The sequence below is a fragment of the Artemia sp. Qi Xiang Cuo genome, chromosome 7, assembly GCF_049724085.1.
Source record: "Artemia sp. Qi Xiang Cuo chromosome 7, ASM4972408v1, whole genome shotgun sequence".
Classification (NCBI taxonomy): domain Eukaryota; kingdom Metazoa; phylum Arthropoda; class Branchiopoda; order Anostraca; family Artemiidae; genus Artemia; species Artemia sp. Qi Xiang Cuo.
This window is the reverse complement of record NC_142800.1, coordinates 1,563,786-1,588,870: the sequence shown is the minus strand read 5'-3', so window position 1 is coordinate 1,588,870 and position 25,085 is coordinate 1,563,786. Positions and strand designations below refer to the sequence as shown.

General features: G+C 35.4%; 1 protein-coding gene across 1 annotated transcript in view; it reads right to left on the bottom strand.

Annotated features, from left to right (window-relative positions):
- LOC148949847 (uncharacterized) overlaps positions 1-24,396 on the bottom strand; it is a 109,020-nt gene extending 84,624 nt beyond the window's left edge. Inside the window, exons 1-2 of the mRNA XM_089091952.1 lie at positions 24,358-24,396; positions 1,104-1,602 (exon numbers count right to left, since the gene is read on the bottom strand). Of these exons, the coding sequence (XP_088948078.1) occupies positions 1,104-1,577 (474 nt within the window). The 5' untranslated portion in view covers positions 1,578-1,602; positions 24,358-24,396. The remainder of the gene's footprint in view (positions 1-1,103; positions 1,603-24,357) is intronic.
- Positions 24,397-25,085: the final 689 nt, after the last annotated feature.

The window sequence follows — 25,085 nt, the reverse complement described above, 5'->3', positions numbered from 1 at the left end:
ACTGCCATAAGACAGAAAAAAACAGATTGTGGCAAAAGGGCGAGCAAACTGCTTACAGAGTTTTACCAAGATTTCACAGGATTTTTTTTTCGCATCTTCCCAACATTTTCGACAATTTTCCAGAGCTTTCTGAGGTTTTACCAGAAATTCTGCGTTTTTTTTTTTTTGATACTCTTAGCGGTGATCTGTTAAATTCACAAACGTTGTGGAATCCCGCTGATATTCGATAAGATTCTCATAGGCTACCTAAAAAAGTAATCAGAAGTTGTTCGTTTTCTTCTTTTTAATTTAAAATTTAAGTCTTGAGCATACAGTAATCATACTTGCAAACACGAGAAAAGGCAAAGGGTGCAGGTGTCTGAAAAAGGCTCGTTGTTTGTTTTTCTAGCAAAACACGTCAATTTTTTTTTTTTTAATTTATCAGTTTTTTTTATTTTTTATTTGACATTAAGTGAAACATAGGAGTACCTAAAATTGAGGTTTACCAGCACCCTTACTCTTCTTGGGGGAAATTGCACCTATTTTGAATTTGTGACCCCCCTCCTTTCTTGGAAAAATTTCAGGTAATGATGTTTTGATGATACACTATACCTGATCTTCTTTTTGGATCAAAAATATAACATCTGTAATGCGAAGCACTGAAAATGTCGATGAGCGAAACCCAAGTAAGACTTAAAATACTTTTACTTTTAAGTAAACTTTTACTTTTAAGTAAAAGTTTTTATTTACTTTTAAATAAAAGTAAACTTTTTACTTTTAAGTAACAGCTGACATAACCTCAACGATTTGAGGAGGTTGAGGAAGAGGACCGGTGTTCACCACTCTTTCAACCAAAAACTTTTTAACGCTGTGATGAGTTGGAAGAAGTAGTAGTTGATTCATGTTGAGTAATTCGAGTTACAAGAGGTTTCCATAGATGTAGAAAAAGAAATATCAAAATCATTTTGTGCCAAAAAAAACTCTTAAAAAACTAAAAAAAGAGCTATTCTTTGTGCTAGTAACAGCTGATATTTTTGTAAATACTTGTCTTTCATATTTTTGTCTATGCGTGCAATTTTTAAAAGTAATAAAAGGCAGATCTTCATTATCTCAAACAGACTTACAGTAACTCTTTTTTTGGCTTCTGAGATTCTCCTTTTTTCCTTCAGTTTCACAACTCGTTGTAATTCCTGAAGCCTTCTTCTAGCTGGATTGTTAATATATCGGCTAGCTTTCGGCCTTCCAACTTGCCGAGACATCCAAATGCTTTTTGGGTCACAAGTCCCAACTGGTGTTGCCAGAAAATGTCCGACATCCACATCATCGTCTTTTTTGTTTTCTTCTGTGCTTTTAGGATCTTTCTCAGTCTCCTCGTCAGCAGAAGAAGCAGCAATAACTGTAGAAACATACTCATTTTCAATCATCGTTTCCTGTTCATTTGTTTCACATCTCTTCTTAGCTTTTACTTCTTCTATGCATTCACTTAAATCAATTTCAATTTCTTCTTCGGATGTAGACTCTTCTTCAAAATCCCTTTTTAAAGCAAGGCAACTTTTATTGCGAGACCAAGCGTTTCGAGTGACTCTTCGCTCAGTCATTTTGGAATTCTACCAATACTGAATCCTACAAACAATTAAAAATAAATAAAGATATTATTCTTTTTAGGAGTAAAAATTTAACAATACCTTAATATCAAACTTTGATCTCAATTGGTTGAGAGCAAGGAAGAATCATTAATAACAAAAACAAATAAAATATAAACTTAGAAATAAAAAAAACCTGCTGATGGTGGGTGTTTGAGCTGAAATAATGGAAGCAATAAAATTTAAACATTAGAAAATAGCCAAAGAGAACATGCCATGCATCAAACTACACATTTTATTGAAAGTGCGAATAAACAAACACACTGAAAAGGTATGAAGACAGGACAACTCCTTATCAATCACCAGAACAAGTGGGTATATTCCCAATAAAAGTTCTCTTAAACAAGATCAAACGTATGAATTAGCGTTCCAGGACCAAAGGAAAATTTAACAGAAGAATTCACAGCTTGTAGGGTAAAAGAATGCCATTATTGAGTGTGGCAGACCGAATCAAAAGCTTTAGAGAGCACACCTAAACGAAATTCAGAGAAATCTTTCAGTTCTCAAAGCAGTAATGAGGCAAACCCAGGCAAATTTTGTTAAAGAATACCAAATATCATACATAAATCTACAAGCAAAAAGGTTTATCAAGGGAGTGGCCAAAATAAAATTATTGCTGATGGGTAAAAAAAAACCTAATGGAATACCAACAGACAAAAAAATATAAGAAAAAAAGTGAGAAAAAATATTTCGAGGTTAAAAAGAGCAGAAATTCCAACAAATGAAGAAGTAAAAAAAAAAACGAACCAAAGCTACAAGGAACAGTGAAGCTAAACCTAAAGCCAACAGATGATACCAGAGAGGTGATGTTGCTATTACTGAAGAAGTGATGTTAAAAATGTGGATAATACAGCCTAATTGCAAATCTTGACATCTTATGATTGCGACTCCAACTACATCTTAATGCAACCGCAACCACCTGGAACTGCAATTACAACTAGGTGTGACTGTGAATGAAACAGCTACTTACAATTGGGACTACTTGGAACTGCAACTGTGACTGCAACCAGATGCAACTTTGACTACTCGTGACTGACACTGTGAGTGCTACTACTACTACTACTACTACTCAGACTGTGATTACTGCCGCTACTACTACTACTATTGAATTCAATCAAAAGAGTTTAAGTGCATTCAGGTTGTCAAAATGGCACAGATACAACGCTTCAGGAACGAAGTTAAGGATTAGGCTAAGTTAAAACTTTCAGGGATATGTGAATGGGATGTAAACCTAAATCAAAAGAAAATACATACCACCAGATTGTCAAAAGGGTCCCCGTGCAATATCTCAGGGAAAAATCTAAAGCAAATTTTATCCAGTTGCTTCAGTGTTCTCATTGAAGTAAGCCTAACTAACTTCTGTGGTGCTCAATCATAGTAGCATTGATTGTGCATATAGATATTTTTTTTTATTTCTTAGTTTTTCATTTTTTTAATCTTAGGTTTTATAGATTATTTTAGATTTTATCCACGTCGTTTCAGTTTGTCTTTTGCTTCGACTGCTTCTACTTTGTCTTTTGATGTCTAGTTGACAAGTACTGCATTTTTTAATGTTCTTAATTTTTGCTTCACATCCGAGGGCGAAATAATGGGAAAATTGAGAGAGCATAAATCATAAGGAGTGTCAAAAGAGAGGGGAGGGAGGCTCTGAACTATGGAGGAAAGTAATTTGTTCAAATCAGCGGCTGTAACTGAGGGGTCTTCTTGGAAATGGAAATCTATGTTATTATGTGCTTTCCCACAATTTTTTTTTTATTCTTTTATACCATTGTTTTGGCTTTGTAGAAAATAAATCCTTGGCTTTACTTTTTGTAATATGAAGAAGCAGATTTGCGTATTTCTTTTTTATTATATGTTTAAGCAATGAATTAGCTTTGGATGTTTTACCATTCTTAAGTAGATTCATTTTAAACCTTATTAGCTTTTTTTCAATTGACTAGTAATGTACGGTTTGTCATTAGAATATGTTTTCACTTTTATTTCAAGTAAGGAATCTAGGTATTTTTTTTTAATCATGTTTTGGAAGTTGGAGACTTTAAAATTGATTCCATCAATGGATGCCATTTGGCATCATATCTGCCCAGGATGAGTTCCAAAGAGGAATTGAAGAGGCTTTTGAGGCAATGTCCTACAAATCTTCTTGCATACTGGAACCTTCAGCACAAATTATCATACATGAATGAAATCATATTCAAGGGCAACAAAATCATTACTCCCCTGAAGATGCAATCTAACATCCTGAAGCAGGTCTATATCTCCCACCTTGGTATGGAAAAGACGAAGCAACATGCCAAGATGCTTGTTTACTGGCCGAAGATGAACAGTAACATCAAAGCACTAATCAAAAACGGCCCAGCATTCCAGAAACATAGCCCCAACAATCAGAAAGAGCCTCTGATAAACTCACAGATTCCATTAGCACCATGGCAGCAGGTAGCCTCAGACATTTTTGATTGGAACAAAGGAAAATACCTCATAACAGTTGACTACCACAGCCATTTTTTTGAAGTTGACAGGCTGAGGAACTTAACATCCAAGGAAGTCATCAGCAAACTCAAGACGCATTTTGCCCAACATGGCCTTCCTCATAAAATCATGTCAGACAATGGAACTCAATACACATCCTCAGAGTTTAAACAATTTGTACAGGACTGGAGTATAAAACACAAGATGTCCAGCACTATCTACGAACAGGCTAACAGGTTGATAGAAAGGGCTGTTCACACATGCAAGAACATCTTCACCAAGGCAAGTGAAGGTGGAAATGACACATACTTGGGTCTCCTAGAATATAGGAATACACCTGTAGACAGCTAAGCTGCTCCTGTGCAGCTACTGATGAGCTGCCAATTACACTCCACCATACCCTGCACAGAAAAACACCTGCAGAAACCGGTGGTTCCAACCAACAAATACCTGCTGAAGAGGAAAATTGCAGTATGACAAATATGCCAAGCCTCAGCCCACAATCGACTCAGGTGACAATGTGGCTTACCAAAAAAAAACAAAAAAAAACAGATAGTCAGTGGAGCACTATCACCATCATAATGCCAGCAGCTTGCCCCAGATTGCAACCAAAGCTGGAACCATCCTACAGAGGAATCAGAAGCACATATCAAATGCCTTGCCATCACCCCCCGTACAAAGCAGGCAGTACAGTGGGTGGGACACTGCCACTCCACCAGTGAGCAATCCAATATCTGACTTAACTTGTAAAGATGAGACACTGCCTTCTGCATCATCCACCTTCAACTCACCCAACACAATAACCCTGCCCCGTACCACCAATAGCCCAAATCTAATCAAAGATAGTGTACCAGCAGAGACATCAGTAACCCAAACCAGATACAGAAAGCAATTTATGCCGCCAATCAAACTGAACTTGTAACCTTACCCAACTCTCAAAAGAAGAAACGCAGAAGTATGTATATAGTGCATATATTGTCTGGTGAGGAGTGAGCCAAGCGCCTTCTCCCAGATATGTTTGCTAGCAGTACCACATGCATAGCCCCTTAGTGTTCTTGTCTATGTGGTAGAGGTCCAGGAGAAGCAAGCCTAGTGCCTTCTCTTGTAGATGTTAGTAACAGTACCAACAGTTTATCCTCCACTGGCCATAAGCAACATTAATATTCTGTTATAGAAAAAGGAGGATGTAATATCATGCATGATTGCTGTACTTATGCTTCTTGTGCTTGTACATGCTTTCAGTTGCTTATCATGCTTTTTATTCGAAATGCCTGGGTTTAATAAACTCATGATTTGGTTGAACACTACAAATCCTTTAAAGTTTCCAGTTTACTGTTTTTTGGGCTGTATTTTCAGAGGGGAGACTTTGCCTCAAAATAAATGTTTATTGCACATTAGGGTGACATCAAGTCATGGCAATATAGGGGTGGGGACAAAAATGTGTTCTGCACCTTAGTCATTTTACTTCTTACATCTTCACTGCCTCAACCACCTTTACTAATAATAAATTAAAAAAAAAATTCCGAAAAATAAGTTTTTCAAAGAAAAGTAAAGGCCATTTTAAACTTAAGCTTAAACTTTTTTAAACTTAAACTTTAAACAAATACCTGTTAAAATTCAAACTCAAAACGACTAGAAATTATTTTTAAAGAATAAATGAAATTCAAAACGAACAGAAATCAAAGAAACGATCATTGCAAAAAATATGCAACAAGCTATAACATAAAGGAATAGTTAGATCTTAAAGTGAGTAAAGCTCCAATTGAATATGAAAATCAAGCTTAAAACGAAAAAAAATATTTTGCTAAGGAAGTATAAATGAAACCTTAAACAAACAGAAACTAAATAAACAATAAATGCAAACAAACATGCAATAGATATTAAAGTAAATGAATAAATAAATCTTAAAACGAGTGAAACTTAAATTGAATATGCAAATCAAGTTTGAATCGAATAAAAATAACTAAAAACAAGAGTTTGGGTATCGTCTCACTGCAGAAGCCTAAAACCGACTGCATCATTGGCGCTTTACTGAAAACAATTCTTTAAAATATTTTCACTTTTGTAACTTTAAGAAATCAAAAATTAATTAAGATTTTAAGGAATAAATAACAGCATATGTATATTAAATTGACAATGCACATTTTTTTCAGTAAAATCATTTGAATTTTTTTTCAGTAAAGTACAAATTATATTCTGGCTTTTAGAAAGCATAGGGGTTTTGAACCCTACTCACATTAATTTATGCTCGTTTTGAGTTTGACTCGAATATTTATTTTAATTTTTGTTTGTTTTGGGTTTCATTTATTTATTGGTACTGATTTGGGGTAGTTGTATGCTTGGTAGATTATATGATAGTCCGGACGCCAGGTATTGAAAATGTGAACCATACCACGACGGAATGGGGCTTCTACGAGAATTAGCCTACCCTCCACCCCCTAAATAGACCATGCGGATTCAAAAATACCAATGCCACTTGCTTGCGAGTGGTGGAACACTCCGAAACTTGACATTTTATTATAATTTGGTGTTTCATGCAAGAAAATGCATGTTCCACAAAGTTTAAGTTGCAGTTTTCCGCTCAAATAGAAATGCCTAGAAGCCATAGAATGTTTTCATAACAAACTAACACGATTAGTTACAAAAAATGGCAGAGTTAAAATAAAAATGGCAAAACTATGAGTCTGGAGCAGTCTTGGAAAGTATAAACAAAATCAAATTGAATATTAGGTACATAATGATATTAATTGTTGACAGATCCATCAGTTCAAGATTTTTTTTCACTGTATTTTTATTTTAATTTTCAATGCTTTAAGAACTGGAAAATAATAAATTTGTAATATACGAGTAATTCGTTTTCAGTGAAGCACCAATGACGCAGAAGGCTTTAGGTTTTTACGGTTAAAGAAGGGGGCCGTATCCAAATTTTGCTTGTAGTGAAACTATATTTGTCTTGACCAATCTTGAAAAGAACTAATAAATTAAACTGAATATTTGATGCATAATGATATTAATTGCTAAAAGCTCATCAGTTCAAAATTTTACTATAATTTTAATATTTATGTTCAATATTAAGTACAGAAGATAACATTTGTAATATAATTTGTTTTCAGTAAAGCGCCAATGACGCAGTAGGTTTTAGGCTTCTGCAGTGAGATGATACCCATACTCTTGTTTGTAGTGATTTTTATTCGTTTCAAACTTGATTTGCGTATTCAATTTAAGTTTCACTCGTTTTAAGATTTATTTATTCATTTACATCAATATATATTGTATGTTTGTTTTCATTGATTGTTTATTTAATTTCTGTTCGTTTTTAAGTTTCATTTATACTTTAATAGCAAAATATTTGTTTTCATTTTAAGCTTGATTTTCATATTCAATCTAAGCCTTACTTGCTTTAAAATCTATTTATTCATTTATATTATTACTTGTTGTATGTTTTTTGCTATGATTGTTTATTTAATTTTTGTTCGTTTGGGGTTTCATTTATTCTTTAATAGTAATTTCTGGTCGTTTTGAGTTTGAATTTTAACAGGTATTTGTTTAAAATTTAAAAAAGTTTAAGCTTAAGTTTAAAATGGCTTTTACTTTTCTTTGAAAAAGTTATTTTTCGGAATTTTTTTTTAAATTAATTTTTGTTCGTTTTTGATTGCAAAAAGTTTCAAGTTTTTATGACATGGGGGGGGGGGGTGCTTACTGTCCAATTATTCTTGACTTTAAAAAAGGGATCTAAAACTTTGAATTTAAATGGAATGAGGCTTTTTTCAAAGTCTATACAAATAGCTCTTTGATAAAAACCTTATATAAGAACAATAAACAGCTTGCATAACTTGTGGATAGTGATTGACAACAATGAATGGATTGAACAAATAGCTCCTATAAGGAGGTTTAGACCATTTCACTTGCTGACACAAAGGGATCACAACTGTTTGGAATTGACCTTAATAGGAATTTGTGTGCCAAAGCAATTTTGCATCTATCACAGAGTATGTATTTTAACCTTATAATTGAATAACTATAATAGATTTCCTATGTGCTCTTCCCATACAAAACCCCTTCCCATAAGTTATAAACCGCCCTTAATAAGTCATGCCCCAGGGCATAACTTAAAATGCCTACCCCTGGGCCGTGGTGGGCTGTGTCGATACCGGTGTTTTTTGTTATCAGAACTTTGGAGTATTTTAACAAAATGTCTATTTCAAAATTTTATCTGATGCATTTAGGATGTGAAAGAGGAAGAAAGGCTAGTTGCCCTTCAATTTCTTTTGACTCTTAAAAAGTGAACAAGAAATTTCAATTTTCAATCAAATGAGCCCTCTCAAAAGTTTATACAAGCATCCCTTCCATAAGAAACAATATGAAGGATTTGGAGAATCCTTAAATTACAACCCTTGCCCTGAGGGCTTTGGGAGAGTTGTAATCCTCAAAGACCTAATTTCCAGAACTTAAAACTAAGTTTAATAAAATGGTTGTCTTAAAATTTTGATTGGATGGGTTTGAGGAAAAGGTGGGCGTGAGAGGGGGGTTAGTTGCCCTCAAATCACTTTCTACTATTACAAAGGGCACTAGCCCTCAGAATTCCAATCGAACGAGCCTTTTTTGAAGTATATACGACGAAGACTCCTTTAAAAATATCGCGTGCCCTCAGGGAATTTATTAAGGACATGGCACTAAAGTTGGCGAGTGAGTAACTATTACAAAAACAAAATTACGATGTGAAACTCAACTTTGCTGAATAAAATAACTTGATCAAGTTTTGATGTGATGCGTTTGGGGGAATGATGGGCGTGGGGGGGGGGGGGGCTAGCTGTCCTCCCAACCCATTTACCAAAAAAAAAGGGTACACGCCCTTTTAGATTACCGATGAATGACCAAATTTCGAAGTTTCTACGGCAGCACCTTCTATAAAAACCTTATATGCTCCCAGGGCATATCTTAAAACCCTTGCCCTGAGGGTTCTGGGGGATTGTCCTCCTCAAAAACATATTTTCTATCTGGAAATCAACTACGCTGAACAAAATGGTTGTCTCAGAATTTTGATTGGATCTGTTTGGGGAAATGATGGGCGTGGGGGGGAGAGGGGGGGGGGCTAGTTGCACTCCAATCACTTTCAACTATTAAAAAGGGCACTAGCCCTTTAATGTCCAATCGTAGAAACTTCTTAGTGTTTCTACGACAACGCTTTCAACCTTATATGCCCCCAGGGCATAACTTAAAACCCTTGCCCTGAGGGTTGTGGGGGAGTGTCCTCCTCAAAAATATATTTTCTATCTGGAAATCAACTATGCTGAACAAAATGGCTATCTCAAAATTTTGATTGGATGTGTTTGGGGAAATGATGGGCTTGGGGGGGGGGAAGGGGGCTAGTTACACTCCAATCACTTTTGACTATTAAAAAGGGCACTAGCCCTTTAATTTCCAATCGAATAAGCATGTTTTGAATTTTCTACGACAACACCTTCTATAAAAACCTTATATGCCCCCAGGGCATAACTTAAAACCCTTGCCCTGAGGGTTGTGGGGGAGTATCCTCCAGAGGCGCCATTTCAGCCAAACCTTTGGGTGGGCAAGCAATCGACATGGGCCCCGAAGCAGGCTTGTATAAAAAAAATTGCCTCTAGCTTTATCCGAAAAAAAAAACGCCTTCCGTGGGAGTTACCGTAAAAATTAAGGAAATTGTCTAAATTGCTTCGCCTTTCCTTCTTTCGCTCTTATGCCATAGGTTCGGAAAAGGCCAGATATCTGAAAAAAGCGGAAACGGTATGTACAATGTTAAAAAAAACAGCCGTTTGGGAATCCTCTACTTTTCCGAACCTATAACTTGACGAAAGCCAAACCTCTGTAGAAACTCACGCTTTGACTAAAGTATATTCTGTAGCCGAATTCTTCAGCTCGCTGCTTACAGTAAATACTTTAGTCCAAGTCGGAGTCACGCTCCGGCTATGACGATGCAAAACTTTGCTGGATCAAGTATTTTTACAAAATCAAAAAATACAACAAAGTTTTAACAGATCAGTGAACACTCAAGGCAACAAGGGGAACCGTCGTGGCTTCATCTTCGCAAAGTCGTCAACAAGCTAGTCAAAATCCAAGTTTTTGACTAAATCCTTCTCTGCAAAGATCAAAAGCAGGTGACTAAGACGATCGTCTCCTGTGGTCCAGCGCAGATAGTTCTTCACTATTTTCAGCCCAAAAAACAAGGGTTCATTGCTGGCTGTCGTGACAGGAAGTGTGGCAGCAATATGAAGAACTTTGATAATTTCTGAATAGACCACTGGAAGTGTCTCGATATTATCGATGACGTCCATGAAGTTCTTCGGCTTTGCCTCTTCCTCGAGCAAAAACCGCTTGGCAATACCAGCTTGGGCATCAAGAAGAATCTGGTCAATGTCCATTTCAGAATAAAGTTCAGACAATTGCTTGAGGAGCCCTGGATCCATGAATATGGTAGAGCTGGGGTCAAGAGCTTCGAGTGTACTGAGCACTGGAAGGTTATCTGTAAACCGTCTATCGAATTCCGCAATCAGACGATCTACAGTCTCCAGGTATTGTCTTTTCAGTTCTTCCGCTAGAGTTGGAGCTATATTGTCGGATTCAGCAAAAATTTTTCTTAACGTCAAAGTGGTCATAAATTCTTTCAGTTGTTTGAAAATTTTCTGGGTTCTTCTAGGTCGTCCCTTCTGACCTGCAGGGGAGAATTTGGTCGCGGTTCCATTCACGCCAGGTACTTCAATTTCAAGACCTTCAGCAAACTCTTTTGCGTTCTCCAAAAGCGATGCAAATGAAGTGTCAGAGCGCAGTTCAGCTATTTCCTTCCTTGTTGCTTGAATCAAGGTGCGGGACCTAGATATTACCAGATCAACTGCCTGAAGCTGCTCAGAAAGGGAGTTTGTCGTCCTCAGAATTGCTTCCATATAGAGCAACTGGAATATAACTGTGAAAGATTCCATTTTTCTCTGGAGCCCAGCTGCTTCTGCTCGAGCTTCACTATCAGCTCCCTCGCTGACTGCAGACAGTAAAGCCAGAACACATTCATATTGGAGTCTTATCTTTGATATTGATCAATACCAGTATGACCATCTTGTCGCAGCACTCCTTTCTATTTCCAGGACTGGCAGTTGAGTAGCCTTTTGGAACTCGACAAAAAAATGATGTCTGGTGTTGCTGCTGGAAATGAAAATGTACAGATTTTGGACTAACGAAAAAAATGAGCCAACAGTCCCAACACCTTCAACACAGTTTGCAATGACCAAATTTAGTCTATGCGCATGGCAATGAATGTATATTGCTTGTGACTAGGTGAGGTCATAAAACAAACCGAAATTAATACGTACATGATTGGGTTCGCCCCCTAGTCATTACCTCGCTCTTTGCGCTAATTTCTTTTTTAGTTTCATCAGAGCTATTTATTCTAATTAACGGCATTTGTGGTTAAGGGGCCATTCTTAGAAAACTGGAAGAAAATTTGAGCTTTGGCTTAAAGAGCGAGGTATTGACTAAGGGTTACGTAAGTTTAATTTGTAAGTTACATCAGATCAAAAGTACACGAAAGCCATTTAGCCAAAAAAGTAAAATTAATATACAAATTTCATTTTAATTATTCATGTACGGTGAGCCAACATCAAAGCTGCATTAATTCAAAAATGCTCAGAAATTAAATAAAAAAAAAACAATTGTTTTAACTGAAAGTAAGGAGCGATATTAAAACTTAAACAAAGAGAAATTATTCCGTATATGAAAAGGGCTGTCCCCTCCTCAAATATAAATATATATATATATATATATATATATATATATATATATATATATATATATATATATATATATATATATATATATATATATATATATATATATATATATATATATATATATATATATATATATATATATATATTTATTTTAAAGTGATTCCACTATGCTTTCCCTCCTTAATGTGGAAAAATATAGTAAAAATTAATTATTTTCTATGCATTTTGCCATGCATCACGCTTTTTTTAACTAGTATAACCATAAATCAAATAAATGCTGACGAAAGCAAGAAACAGGGAAACATATGGGAATGATACAATTAGGCTATCTATATGTTTGCAAATTAGAGGGGCCGAGGGGGAGGGGGTAATTATGGCGGAATCGGTTTCAAAGTTTGGTAACTACAATTTTTTCATATTATAAAAGTTGGAACTGTCTTATTAACATATCTCCTCTTTAATAGCCTCAATTTTAGGCTTATACTATATATATTACTTTATAGTATTATAAACTAAGTAAATATATATAGTATTTATGTATACTATATATATTTACTGCTATATGTATATACAGGTACTTATGCATTATGCGGTACCCACTGCTATATACTGTATAAGGAAACCAGACATGGAAACCCGTCGGTAATTTTTTCGCAGTTCATATTATTGAAATACGAATAACGTAAACATATCACTCAATTCTTTCTTTTATGCTCTTTCCAAATAGAAGAATAATTCTTTCCGGATATGAATTTTACCGCCACCCCTATACTAATTCAGATTATATATTTGCGAATTAAGGGGGGGGGGGTGTAAATTGTATTTCTGATGCAAAAGGGAGGAAAGTTTAGACTTAATCCCCACCCCACCCCCTAATGTGCAAATATATGCCCTGAATTAGTATATATAGGGGTGGGGGTAAAATTCATTTCTGACAAAAATGATTATTAGATTCGAATAGAGCATAAAAAAAGGCATCGAGTGGTATGATTACCTTATTCGTAAGTCAATAATATGATTTGCGAAAAATTTACCTATACATAAATATATATATATATATATATATATATATATATATATATATATATATATATATATATATATATATATATATATTTATATAATTGAGCTATATCACCTAACATTAAATTTCTACTTACTTAAGTTTCTCTCAGCTCCTTTCCCATGATGAAAATTTTCAAACTGAAGGAATGTACCCAGGGTGTTTGACAACTTGGCTTTAGTTTTGATTTCAGACCAGCAACAATCAAAAGGTTTCATTTTGTTAAATTTTCATTGAGATTTTTGTGTGACGTTTAGAAGCCGGAAGTAAGTTTATATGAAAAAGGCGACAGCTTGTCCTTTATCTTGACCATGCCGAGTAAAAATCAGGGCAATAATACCATTTATAGGTGAAAGAATTTTGAAGGCATTTTCAGAAAGTTTGCTTCAGGGAAGAGCAAGCAACCCCGGAAAATAAATACAGAGCTTAAAAAATAAGTAGATATAAGTCTTAGCACTCACTTGGTGATGAATGACATTTTTTTATGAAAGTAATTTGTTCTATGTAACAATTTTGGAAAATGTGTCCACTTTATGTCCCAAATGTCTAAAATGCATCCTGTTTTTGCCCTTTTATGTCATTATGTCCAGGCACATAGAAATATGTCCTTTGGACATAAAATTGTCCAGTTGGCAACCCTGTTTCTTCTTCCTTCTTCTTCTATTTAACATGCACGACCCAGTTGCACTATTAATCTTCTTCTTCTAATTCACAGCAGGCGGGCTATTCAGTTGGTACTATTTAGCCCTCTTATTTTTGCTTCACTCTGTGGGCTACAGAGCTACTGTCTTGGTTGTCTCTTATTTATTAGATATTCTCAGATATCTTTCAGTAGATCTTTTAACTCAAGGAGTTCAAATATAAGATGATAGATATCGATTTATGTGCTCTGTGTGCAGGTATAGTTGGCTAAGCTCTTGGCTGATAGTGAGATTTTGTGGTGTTTGAAGTATTTTAACAGTTTACAAAGCAAGGTATGTTGTGCAGACGTCAGCATATTACATTCAAATAGGCAATGATCAATTGTTTCATTATTCATATTACAATGCCTGCAAAGAGGGGACAGGGGATCGAACCACTTGAATTAGAAAGCTTATATGAGAATGCAAGGAAATGTAGTCCATTTGTTCCAGAACGAATTCTATGATAAATTTTAAAAAGATACTTATTGGGAAAGGGGGAAAGGATAGGATTAATCTTATTAAAATTAATATCTGATAGCCTCCATCGGAAAATATCTCTAATTGGGATTGGTCTCCCACTTGGCTGGTCAATATTTATAGCATTTTTTGCTATTTCATCAACCTGATGATTACCACTTATGCCAGAGTGGCTAGGAATATACTGAAAATAAGTTTTTATGCCACTTGAAGCAAGATTATCAATAATACTGAGACAATGATAAGTGTCAATGTCCAACTTATATTTTGGAGCTGAGGCCAGCAACTCAAGGCTTGATAAAGAGTCGGAATAGATGATAATATTATTCGAATTTGCAATCAAAGGTTGGTTTTGCTTAAGGTGTTCTAATGCCATGATTATGGCATTTAACTCAGCAGACATTATAGATAAATTATTAAATAATCTCTCACCCCTTGCAATTTTCAGATGAGGAAGGAAAACACCACTTGCAACCTTCTCATTCATTTTTGACCCATCAACAAATATCTGGAGGTGATTTTTATAGGTAATTGAATTAAGTTCTGCAAATTTTTTCTGGATAAAAGCAATGGGGGTTAAATCTTTATTCCATTTAGAAAATTCATTATTTATTATGGGAAATGACCAATTCCATGGAGGGGATTGGGGGAAACTAGGTGCAATAGAATTTGCTGGTACAGGGAACTTCTTTTGAATATTGGCATACTCATCTGCAATACCTCTATACATGGCTGGATTTCTTAACCAATTATGTAATGTGTGTGAGCTATTTGATTCAATTTTTGTAAGATGTTTTGTCAAGAAAAAGCTATGTCTCTCCCTTATTGTTGTTAATCCACTCTCCATAAGCAGAAACTTGGTGCTTGTGGGTTTCCTAAAACCATGAGATGTATTATATCACTTTGTGTTGTTTCAAGTTTTTGCATCTGGGTCTTTGCATATGCACCATAGACGATGAGCCCATAGTCAATATGGGGTCTTATATGTGATTTATAAAACTGGAGTAAGGTTTTCTCCTTACAACCCCAGGGTGTGGAAAGAAGTCTTTTTAGTATATTTGCATTTTTTTATTGTGTTTGAAATGTGGAGGTGGAAATTAAGTTTTTGGTCAAGCATGAGACCTAGGTAATTAATATGATTATCTTCTGGAATAGTTGTTTTATTTAGAGTTAGTTTTGCATTAACATGGTTTCGCTTCCAGTGAAATTGGATTATTTTTGACTTGTTGGGTGCAATGGGTAAATCTGAATGTTGAGAGAATTTTTCGAACTGGAAAAGTGACTTTTGCAGATTTGACTGTGCTATCTGAAAGGTGTTGCCAGATGACCATAGCACCAGATCATCAGCACATTGTAGATTCGTGTGGGTTAGGTTCATGTCCCAGAGATATAGGGCAAATAGGAGGCAACTGAGGACTGCTCCCTGAGGTAGGCCTTTGGGTCTTGTCTTTTGGAGTGAAGAGGCTGAACCAACACAAACGATGAAACTTCGCACTTCTATGAACGATTTAATAAAGGATACTAGCTTGGGGGGGGGGGGGGAAGTCCCAGGTTTGCAAGTTTATTTAAAAGGATTTGGTGGTTCACATTATAATATGCCCCTTCAAAATCTATGAAAGCTGCCACAAGGACATTATTTTTTGAGAAAGATTCATTTATTGCATTTGTTAGCAAAATGAAAGCATCTGTTGAGGAGTGGTGTTTCCTGAATCAAGTTTGAGTGTTTGGGATCATATTTTTTTTTTCAAAAAACCAGAGGAGTCTATGATAGATATTTTCTCCATTATTTTCCCCATCACAGGTGTAGTCATTATGGGCCTATAAGACTCGAGGTTATATTTTGGTTTATTTTTCTTTAGGATTGGTATGAGGGACGAACATTTCCATATATTGGGGAACCTAGAAGATGCCCAAGCATGATTATAACAATTTAGCAGTTCTTGTTTGTATGAAGGTGTGAGATTCTTTATCAATGTAGGGTGTATATTGTCATAACTGCTGCTAGTTTTGGTCCTAATATGATGTATTGCATTATTCAATTCCTAGATTGAAAATGGATTGGTTATGTACTCGGATCCTGGGCGTGGGTGGTAACTTGGGTTCATAGGAATTGTGGACAGTTTGCTTTGATTATTTGATGTTAGCTTATTAACAAAAAGAGTTGCAAATAGGTTAGCTTTACCATTATCATTGTCATAATGAGTATTATTATGTATAAGCTCATACAGGAGTGAGTTGGGGGAAGTCTTTTTCCCACAGATGTGGCTAATGACTTTATGTATAATTGGCTCATGAGTTTCTCTGGAGAGATTATTTGCAAAATTATTCCAGTATTTATATTTAGCATCTATTATAGTCCTTTTTAGATTAGATTCTGCTTGTAATTTTTTTAAGTATGTAATAGGTGATTGTTTTTTTATGAATTCTGTCCTAGCTGCCTTTTTTATCCTCCATTTATTTAGGCACTCATTTGTCCACCATGCTTTAGGAATTTGTTTAGTGAATGTTTCCTTAGGTGTTGTCTTGGGGATAGCATTGATTAGCTGTATTTATTGGTAAACATGTCAAGGCTTCATCATGCATGTCAACTGTTGTGTTAGAAGTGCATAAATTTTTGGTGAAATTTGTAATTTCATCATTTAGCTTATTTTGTAACATAGACCAATTTGCTTTAGTGATGATATATTTGGAGGTATGAGATAGAGTTTCAGCAGGTTCATTTAGGGAGCAAACTATAGCAAAGTGGTCAGTACATAGACTATCAATTTTATTTATGTAAATTTTGTTCCAAAAATTTGATGACACAATTTGTAGGTCAATTGTGGGGAATCTGCCACTTTTGGGGTTGAAATATGTGTTCAGGTTTGGAGGGGTAGCAACAGCTAATTCATTATTATTTGAAGTCATATTCTCAATGAATTTACCAGTTTTATTTGCTGGTTTATTCCCCCACAAAAGGCTGTGGGCATTGAAATCACCACAAATAATGATATTTTTTAACATATTAGAATTATTTATATAATTAAAGAAATCCTGGGCATCTGTAGTTTGGCCATTAGGGTTATAAAATCTTATTATGTAGCTTTTTAAATTATTCAGCCAAACACTGATACCAATTACATCAACATCATTTGCAAAATCTGGAAAATTGATGCCACAAAATTTTATATTATTATTAACTAATAAAGCTACCCCTCCTCCTTTTCTCTCTGAAGATCTATCCTTTCTCAGGATAGTATATCCCGGAAACTTAATTTGTTGATTTTGGGTTAAATGAGTTTCCTGGAGGCAAGCAATATTAATGGAATTATTATTCATAAATGATATTAGTTCATTTAGCTTATTTTCTGAGAGTGATCTTACATTCCATTGGAGTATTGATATATGTTGTGTTGTTGATTTATTCTTCATATGACTGTGTATCAATGTTCAGCTTTGTTAAAAGTACAGCAAGATCTTTTTTTGCTTGAATGAGCATATCATCAGGGATGTAGATTTTTGCCAATTCTGCAATAATTTTTGTTTTCTGTATTTGATGTATGTTCATGGCCTGAATGGCATTACAGTTTAGAATGAATAAGCATATATTTGGGGATCGCATTTTTGGTGGTGCATCCTGTTTGTTGGTTAAGGGATTGATTCCTGGTAGTGTTACTTGTTTGTTTCCTCTTGGGAGGGGGGGCCAGGCTGACCTCATCTCACCGGACAAGGAGGCTTGTTGGCTTGGTGATTCCTTCTGATAGGGATTTGAGCTAGGGGGCTTAGAAGATGGTGTTTTATATGGGATGCTTGATGCATTGGGGGCATTTGACTTGGGGGTTTTGGTTGGTTTCATTACAGGCTTTATTTGGTATTGTTGGGCAGCATTTGCTTCCATTGCTGCAAAGGGGTATGGGATGGCTTTCTCTGTTGATATTTGGAGTGTTAGAGCTCTTTTCTTGTATGCAGGGCATAATGATTAATTTGTAGATTCATGTGGGCCTTTGCAATTGATGCATGTAGGCTGAGTGTTGTTGCAAGTTGTCAGCTCTTTAGGATGGAAAGATTTACAATTACTACACTCTTGGAGAATTTCATTGCATTTGTTTGTTGTGTGTCCCAGTTTGAAACACTTCTGACACTGGATAGGCTTAGGTTTGTATTCCTTGTGTGGTTTGATTTGCCCAAATAGGAATAATTTTTCTGGGATATCAATTTTATCCTTCAGTGTGAATAAGAAGGATCTACTAGTTTTTAGGCCATTAGAGTTAGGTTTTTCAAGTTGGGTAACATCCTCAACTGGGATTATGCTTCCAGCCCTATCTGATAGGCCTTCTTTTAACTCCTGAGTAGATATCTCTGGGGGAACATTATAAACTACTATTTTTGTTGGTGATTGTTTTGGGTTCCAATTAGATGCAATAATTGGGGTATTCAGAAGGGATTTAAGGTTAATTATTGTATCTGCTGATTTCTGATCTTCTACAGCTATTAGCAGAGATCCATCATGGTTAATGTTAAGAGAAAACATTGATTTTAGCAATTTAAAAATTGCAACTCTTATTGCAATGATTATTTTTATTTCAAAGGGGGTAGTGGGAGTAATTTTAAGGTAAATTCCTAAGTTTTTGGAGGGAGGATCTTGGGCAGGGAGAGGGAAAATGCTTTTAATTGGGGAGATTTTTTTCCTTTTTTAGAACTTCTAGAGAGGACCTCTTGAAACCCATTATCATCATTTATGGTTACATTAGCCCCTACACTTATCATTGTCCTATTCTCAGAGTTGGAGCTATCATTAGAACTTTGAGATAGCGTGCTTGACCAGCCAGGATGGGTATCTTTCACTATGACACTTTCACTGGAATTTGATTTGGGATCTGGGGGAACTTTTTTTTGGAGGACTTCTAATCATTGCCTATTGGAAAAAGCTTTAAACACAAAAATAAAACTAAAACAAGAAGGGAAAATAGAATGATATCAAACCGTCTGCACTATACTATTGGGAGGATAAACACCACAGTATAGCCCTGAGGATGAGTTGAGCAGGATTGGTTTGGTACAACTGCTGATTAGAAGCAATAATAATCACAAGAAAATATATTTCGATTTTCTTATGATCTCACTATTAATATCACTATTATCTAAGTTAATCTACATATAAATGTAGCAGTTTCAAAATTTTGACTAATTGCTAATTGTAATTTTGTTCCTGTAAATTTTTTAAAAGAAAAAAAAGGCCTTTTTGGGAGGAAGCTTGGGCCCCTCAGAAAAATTAGGGTGGGCAATGGCCCATCCCTGCCCCCCCCCCCAATGGCGCCCCTGGCATCCTCCTCAAAAATATATTTTCTATCTGGAAATCAACTATGCTGAACAAAATGGCTATCTCAAAATTTTGATTGGATGTGTTCAGGGGAATGGTGGGCGTGGGGAGGGGGCTAGTTACCCTCCAATCACTTTCGACTATTAAAAAGGGCACTAGCCCTTTAATTTCCAATCAAATGAGCCTGTTTTGAAGTTTCTACAACAACACCTTCTATAAAAACCTCATATGCCCCCAGTGCATAACTTAAAACCCTTGCCCTGAGGGTTGTAAGGGAGTGTCCTCCTCAAAAATATATTTTCTATCTGGAAATCAACTATGCTGAACAAAATGGCTATCTGAAAATTTTTATTGGATGTGTTTGGGGAAATGATGGGCATGGGTGGGGGGGCTAGTTACACTCCATACACTTTCACTATTAAAAAGGGCACTAGATCTTTAATTTCCAATCGAATGAGCCTTTTTTGAAGTTTCTATGACAACACCTTCTATAAAAACCTTATATGCCCCCAGGGCATAACTTAAAACCCTTGCCCTAAGGGTTGTGCGGGAGTTTCCTCCTCAAAAACATATTTTCTATCTGAAAATCAACTATGCTGAACAAAATGGCTATCTCAAAATTTTGATTGGATGTGTTTGGGGGAAGTATGGGTGTGGGGGGGGGGGGGGCAAGTTGCCCTACAATCATTTTTGACTATTAAAAAGGGCACTAGAACTCTTAATTTCCAATCGAATGAGCCCCCTTTGAAGCTTCTACGACGACCCCTTCCATATGAAGTGCCTCTGGGAAAAAATAAATAAATAATAAAACATTGGAGCCATATGGCTATTACTATGGGCAACACTACAGCATTGCCTCTGATACTATCTAGGTAAACTGAAGTTATACATTTGAATGATTTTCTTGCTACCTAACATCCCCACTTCACCCTCATTTAATAGACCAAGCAATCAACCTATTTCAGGGATGCCAAGTTACAAAAATCTAGGGCAGGGACAAGGATTTTTTTTTCATTATTAGTGAAGATACAAAAATAAAACATTGAGCAAATATACCTAAAACATGGGGTAGTGATGATTTCATTTCTTGGAGAACTCTTCAACTACCCTATCCAAAACAAGTCCCTTTACTTCCTCTTTTTTGATGGCCATAAGCTTGAGACCAAGACTACTGAGTTTGTCATTTCCCATTGTTGATGACACACAGCACTACACATGCAATAATGCTGAGAAGAATTGTTCATTGCTAGCAATAGTTAAATGCAAAGTAGCTCATCAATTTTATTACTGGAGAGGCAATTAGGAGGTCAGATAAAATTACAACAGCCTTAGAGAAGACACATTTTTGAAATATGCAGAAAAAGCTCAGATTCTATAGCATAGTCATCAACAACAAGGATCACTTGATAGTTATAGCAAGTCTAGATAGTTCTCTTAAGCTCCAAGTCTTATTTCCCATTAACACATTAGGATTCCACAAGCAGTTTATGTCAAGTGCTGCTGCATGATGTAAATATGTAAAGCCTTTGCACCACAGAGGAAAATTCCAAAAGTTTACTGATATTTTTTAGGATGTGAGTCAAAACTCAGTAAAGAGCATTGAAAGTAAAAATATAATGATGCACTTCCCATCCTTGTGTAACTGAAATACTACCAAATCCAGCATTTAAATAGCCTTTATTTACAAGCAATAGTAGGTTACTTTTGCTACAAAAAGAAATTTGATAAGCCCCTAGCAATTTAGCTAGTTCATTTTCATAGGATCCAAATTCAGCCTAAGTAATAAAACTTTAATTCACTTGGCTTTAAACTATAAATAAAAATGACTGAACTTGGTAAATAGAAATGAAACTTATTCTTAGGACAGGCAAGTGGCCTAGCCTACCTTGTGCAGTTTTATTGCTGCAAAATTTTTATATTTATCTAATTAAAGCTAACTTTACAATTTTAGAAAACCAAAAGCAAAGGGACATATATGAAGCAAGAACCAAAAAAATGCTAAAACCACCTTTAAAGCCAATCATAAATACTCACTTAGGTTATCTCATCCCTGCATTATTTCACCTTGACCTATTGATCTCTTTCCCTTAATGGAAAAACACATAGGGTAAAGGTACTGATGATTCAACAGTTTTTGTAAAAAACCAGTTTTTTTACTCTAGAAGTCTTAATTTAAAGACTTTCGGTTTAAAAAGGGTGTCAGTATGTAGGAAAAACATCTAGGAATCTAACTGTTTGATGAGAAGTTTGAAGTTTTGTCTGGAAAGGGTACAAAACTCCAATTTTCCGAAATTATAGCATTTTCACCTACAAATTCAACACAAGTCGGAACCCAATTCTACACCCGTATTGGGTGTTAAACTGATGATTCAACAGTTTTTTTAAAAAACCAGTTTTTCTACACCAAAAGTTCTAATTTGAAGACTTTCGGTTTGAAAAGGGTTTCAGCATGTAGGAAAAACATCTAGGAATCTAACCTTTTGATGAGAAGTTTGAAGTTTTACCTGAAAAGGATACAAAACTCCGATTTTCTGAAATTAGGGTATTTTCACCTACAAATTTGACACAACAAAAAAGTTACCTGTTTTCGATGCAAGTTAGAACCCATTTTGACACACGTCTAAATACTTAGGGAATACTTGTGAGCGGAGCCTAGTGTATTTGACATGTATATTCTTGTTTCTTTGTTTTTCTTCAACTTCATTTAATGTATAAAAGCGTAAAAGACTATGCAAAAAGTAGAAGTAATAAAACTAACAAAATCGTTTCAAGTATGTAGTATTTGGTATAACAAAATTGGTACAACAAATTTTAATATACATTATTAAATACAAATAGTATTTAGTACAAATTTAGTATAACAAAATTGTTTCACTAGCATTTTGGAAGGGATAGGGTCTAGGAAAACGGGAGTGGATTTCAAGAAATTTATTTGATTTAGTGGATTTTATTTTAATATGCAGATTCTTAGTTTTGTCCAAAACATAGGCCTATGTGTCATTTTGTATAAGATTTTGTATTTGATAAAATTTGTATTTTTTATTTGGATGAAGGATAAATAAGGGTATAATCTAAAAAAATCTGGGGGAGGGGCAAAACGAGGTCTGGGGGGGCAACTGCCCCCCCAGCCCCAAAGCAATTTACGCCCCTGCATGGTATGAGGCCAAACGGCAGTTCCTCAGATGATGGAAAAATTCAGTTTCTGCAAGTAAACCTTCAAAGTTTAAAAAAAAAACCTTTTGTTTAAATGTTCTTTAATCTGAAATATTATTATAAATAAAAATCATCAAAATCTCTTGTTGCACAGGAAGCGCCCGTAAATTCGACAGCTATGGTGCCTATGGTTTTGTCAGTTGAACCTGGAATTTTGACACCTATTATTTCTCATCTGTTTTACATGTTCAGTGAAGTTTCAACAAAGTCACCTATATTTCGACAGGGCCTGTTGCTGTCTGTCCAAAATTTCGACAAGGTTACTATGAGATATTTGCCAAAGAAATAAATCCCTTGATAGAAGCTTATATGTATGCTTGAATCCAGCTGAAAGAACATTTTTAGTCCGCCTGGTATTCCACTACATCAAACAAGAATTTTCAACACTTGGAACCTTGTTTTGACAATGCAATTTCCGACGCAATTTTCCATAGATTCTACCGAGAAAAAAGCTACTGTGGCGAAATTTCCGGAAAGATAAGATGTATCTTAACACAGTAGTACTTACCACAATTTACTCTTGCAATGAAAAAACAAGTTATGATAGTTTGGACATCACATGTCTGAAAAAGTTTCGGTAGCTCGTTGCGTGTCGAAAACAGGAAGCTGACCAAATTTAATGTTCTTTTCTTATCTGGGTGTACCAGATATAGTGCCACGTTTCACACCGTCAAAATATAATGACGGCTCTCTAAGTCATGAGGCTAGGGCTGCTCATATAAGAGATGGCGCTCTAAGTCATGGCTAAGCAGAGCTATCCTGTTTTGAAGGAAAATTTTGAAAGTGGTTCCAAAATTGCACTGTCAAATCATTGGTGCCTTTACCCTACTTTGTTATATATTCTTCATTATATTTTATAGTATTACTAGGCTAGGGCTGCTCTTTTTGTTGCTGCTTAACCAATGTTTCTATAGTGAGTGTAAGCTGCTTTAAGATACTATAGAAAATACATAGTAGACTGTATATTTATCTATCATGAGGGAGATGAGGAGGTAAAGGAATCAATGCACTTTGGCAATGAGAAGAGTAACTAGGCTAGTTTACTTATGCTTGTTTTAAAGTAGTTTTCTAAACTTGTTATAATTTTTCTATTAGAAGCTTTATAATTACACAGATACCTACATATAACCTAGCTTTATAGGGGAAGGGTTTGAGGAAAGTTTTGATAGAAATAATTTTGAAAACTCCTTCAAAACAACCATAAATACTTAGTTAGGCTATTTCATTCCTAAAGTTACATTACTTAGCTTGACCTCACCCATCCCTTTCTTATAATGGACTAATATGCAGCCTGCTAGGCTATGTTTTATGGTTGGCTAGCACTAGGCTAGGCATACTCTTTTCTTTGCTGCTTCACCAGTGTTCCTATTCCAAGTGTTTTGCTAATTCTATGTTTTGTAGAAAATACGTAGTAGGCTGTATATTCATCCATCACAAGGGAGGGGTAAAGTTAAGCAATGAACCATTAAGAATGAGATAAGTAGACCTAAGTAAGCTATCCTTATTTATGATTGTTTTAAAGTAATTTCCTGAATTTCTTGGGGCTTCCTTCAACCATGCCCTATGCTTCAGGTTTATGATAACATTTTCCCATAAAACCTTTATCATTAGGCCTGGGCCTACATAGGCCTAGATTTTTCAAGGGGAGAGGATTGAGGAAAGGATTGAAACGATTACTACTTGCCAAAGTTCAATTATTTCCTAAGCATTACCGAATCTAATACTTTCTTATGGACCACATTGTCACCCCCTATCATCATTTAACCATGCCTAACTTTACCTTCTTAAAGTCCCATTTGCAAGGACATGTGCATTTTATTTAAATTAAAGGCTCCAAGTTGACCTAAGAATGAAAGAAGATGGGGTTTGATACGAATGGCCACAGACAAAAGCAGACGTTTATGTGCCCTATCTTATATTGTTATTAAATAAAAAAAAAAGTTTTTTTTAACTGAAAGTAAGGTTCAGGTTCAGGTTCATTTATTATTCAATCTTACATAATGACACTAAATATATACAGATATCTGGCAGTGAGACAAGCTCGTTTTGCACAGATAAAAAAAGAAAAACAATAAAGAAATATACGGATTTTAATTCAAAATGTTAGACTTCACAAACAAATATAAATAAATCAATAAATGTAAGGTTAATTACTCACCACATCACGGCAGACACCCACCCGACGATACAAAAACAACTCTCAACCAGCAATGGGACAAGAAGAAGGATATCAAGATCCGAGAGAGATCGAAAAAAAAAAAAAAAAAAAAAAATAATGAAAATATTATTTGACTAATAAATGTCCAAAAGGAATGATTTTATTTTATTTTTTAAAACTCCGATCGACACATCAAAATCAAAAATAGATTCATATTGGTTCCACGCGGCGACCACACTATTTCGTAGAGAAAACCGGGACCTCTCTGAAATTATCAACGGCTGGCGTAGTTTGCGTATGCTGCGAGCTAGATGATAAGATGGCGGAGCAACTGGGAACAAATCAAAAGA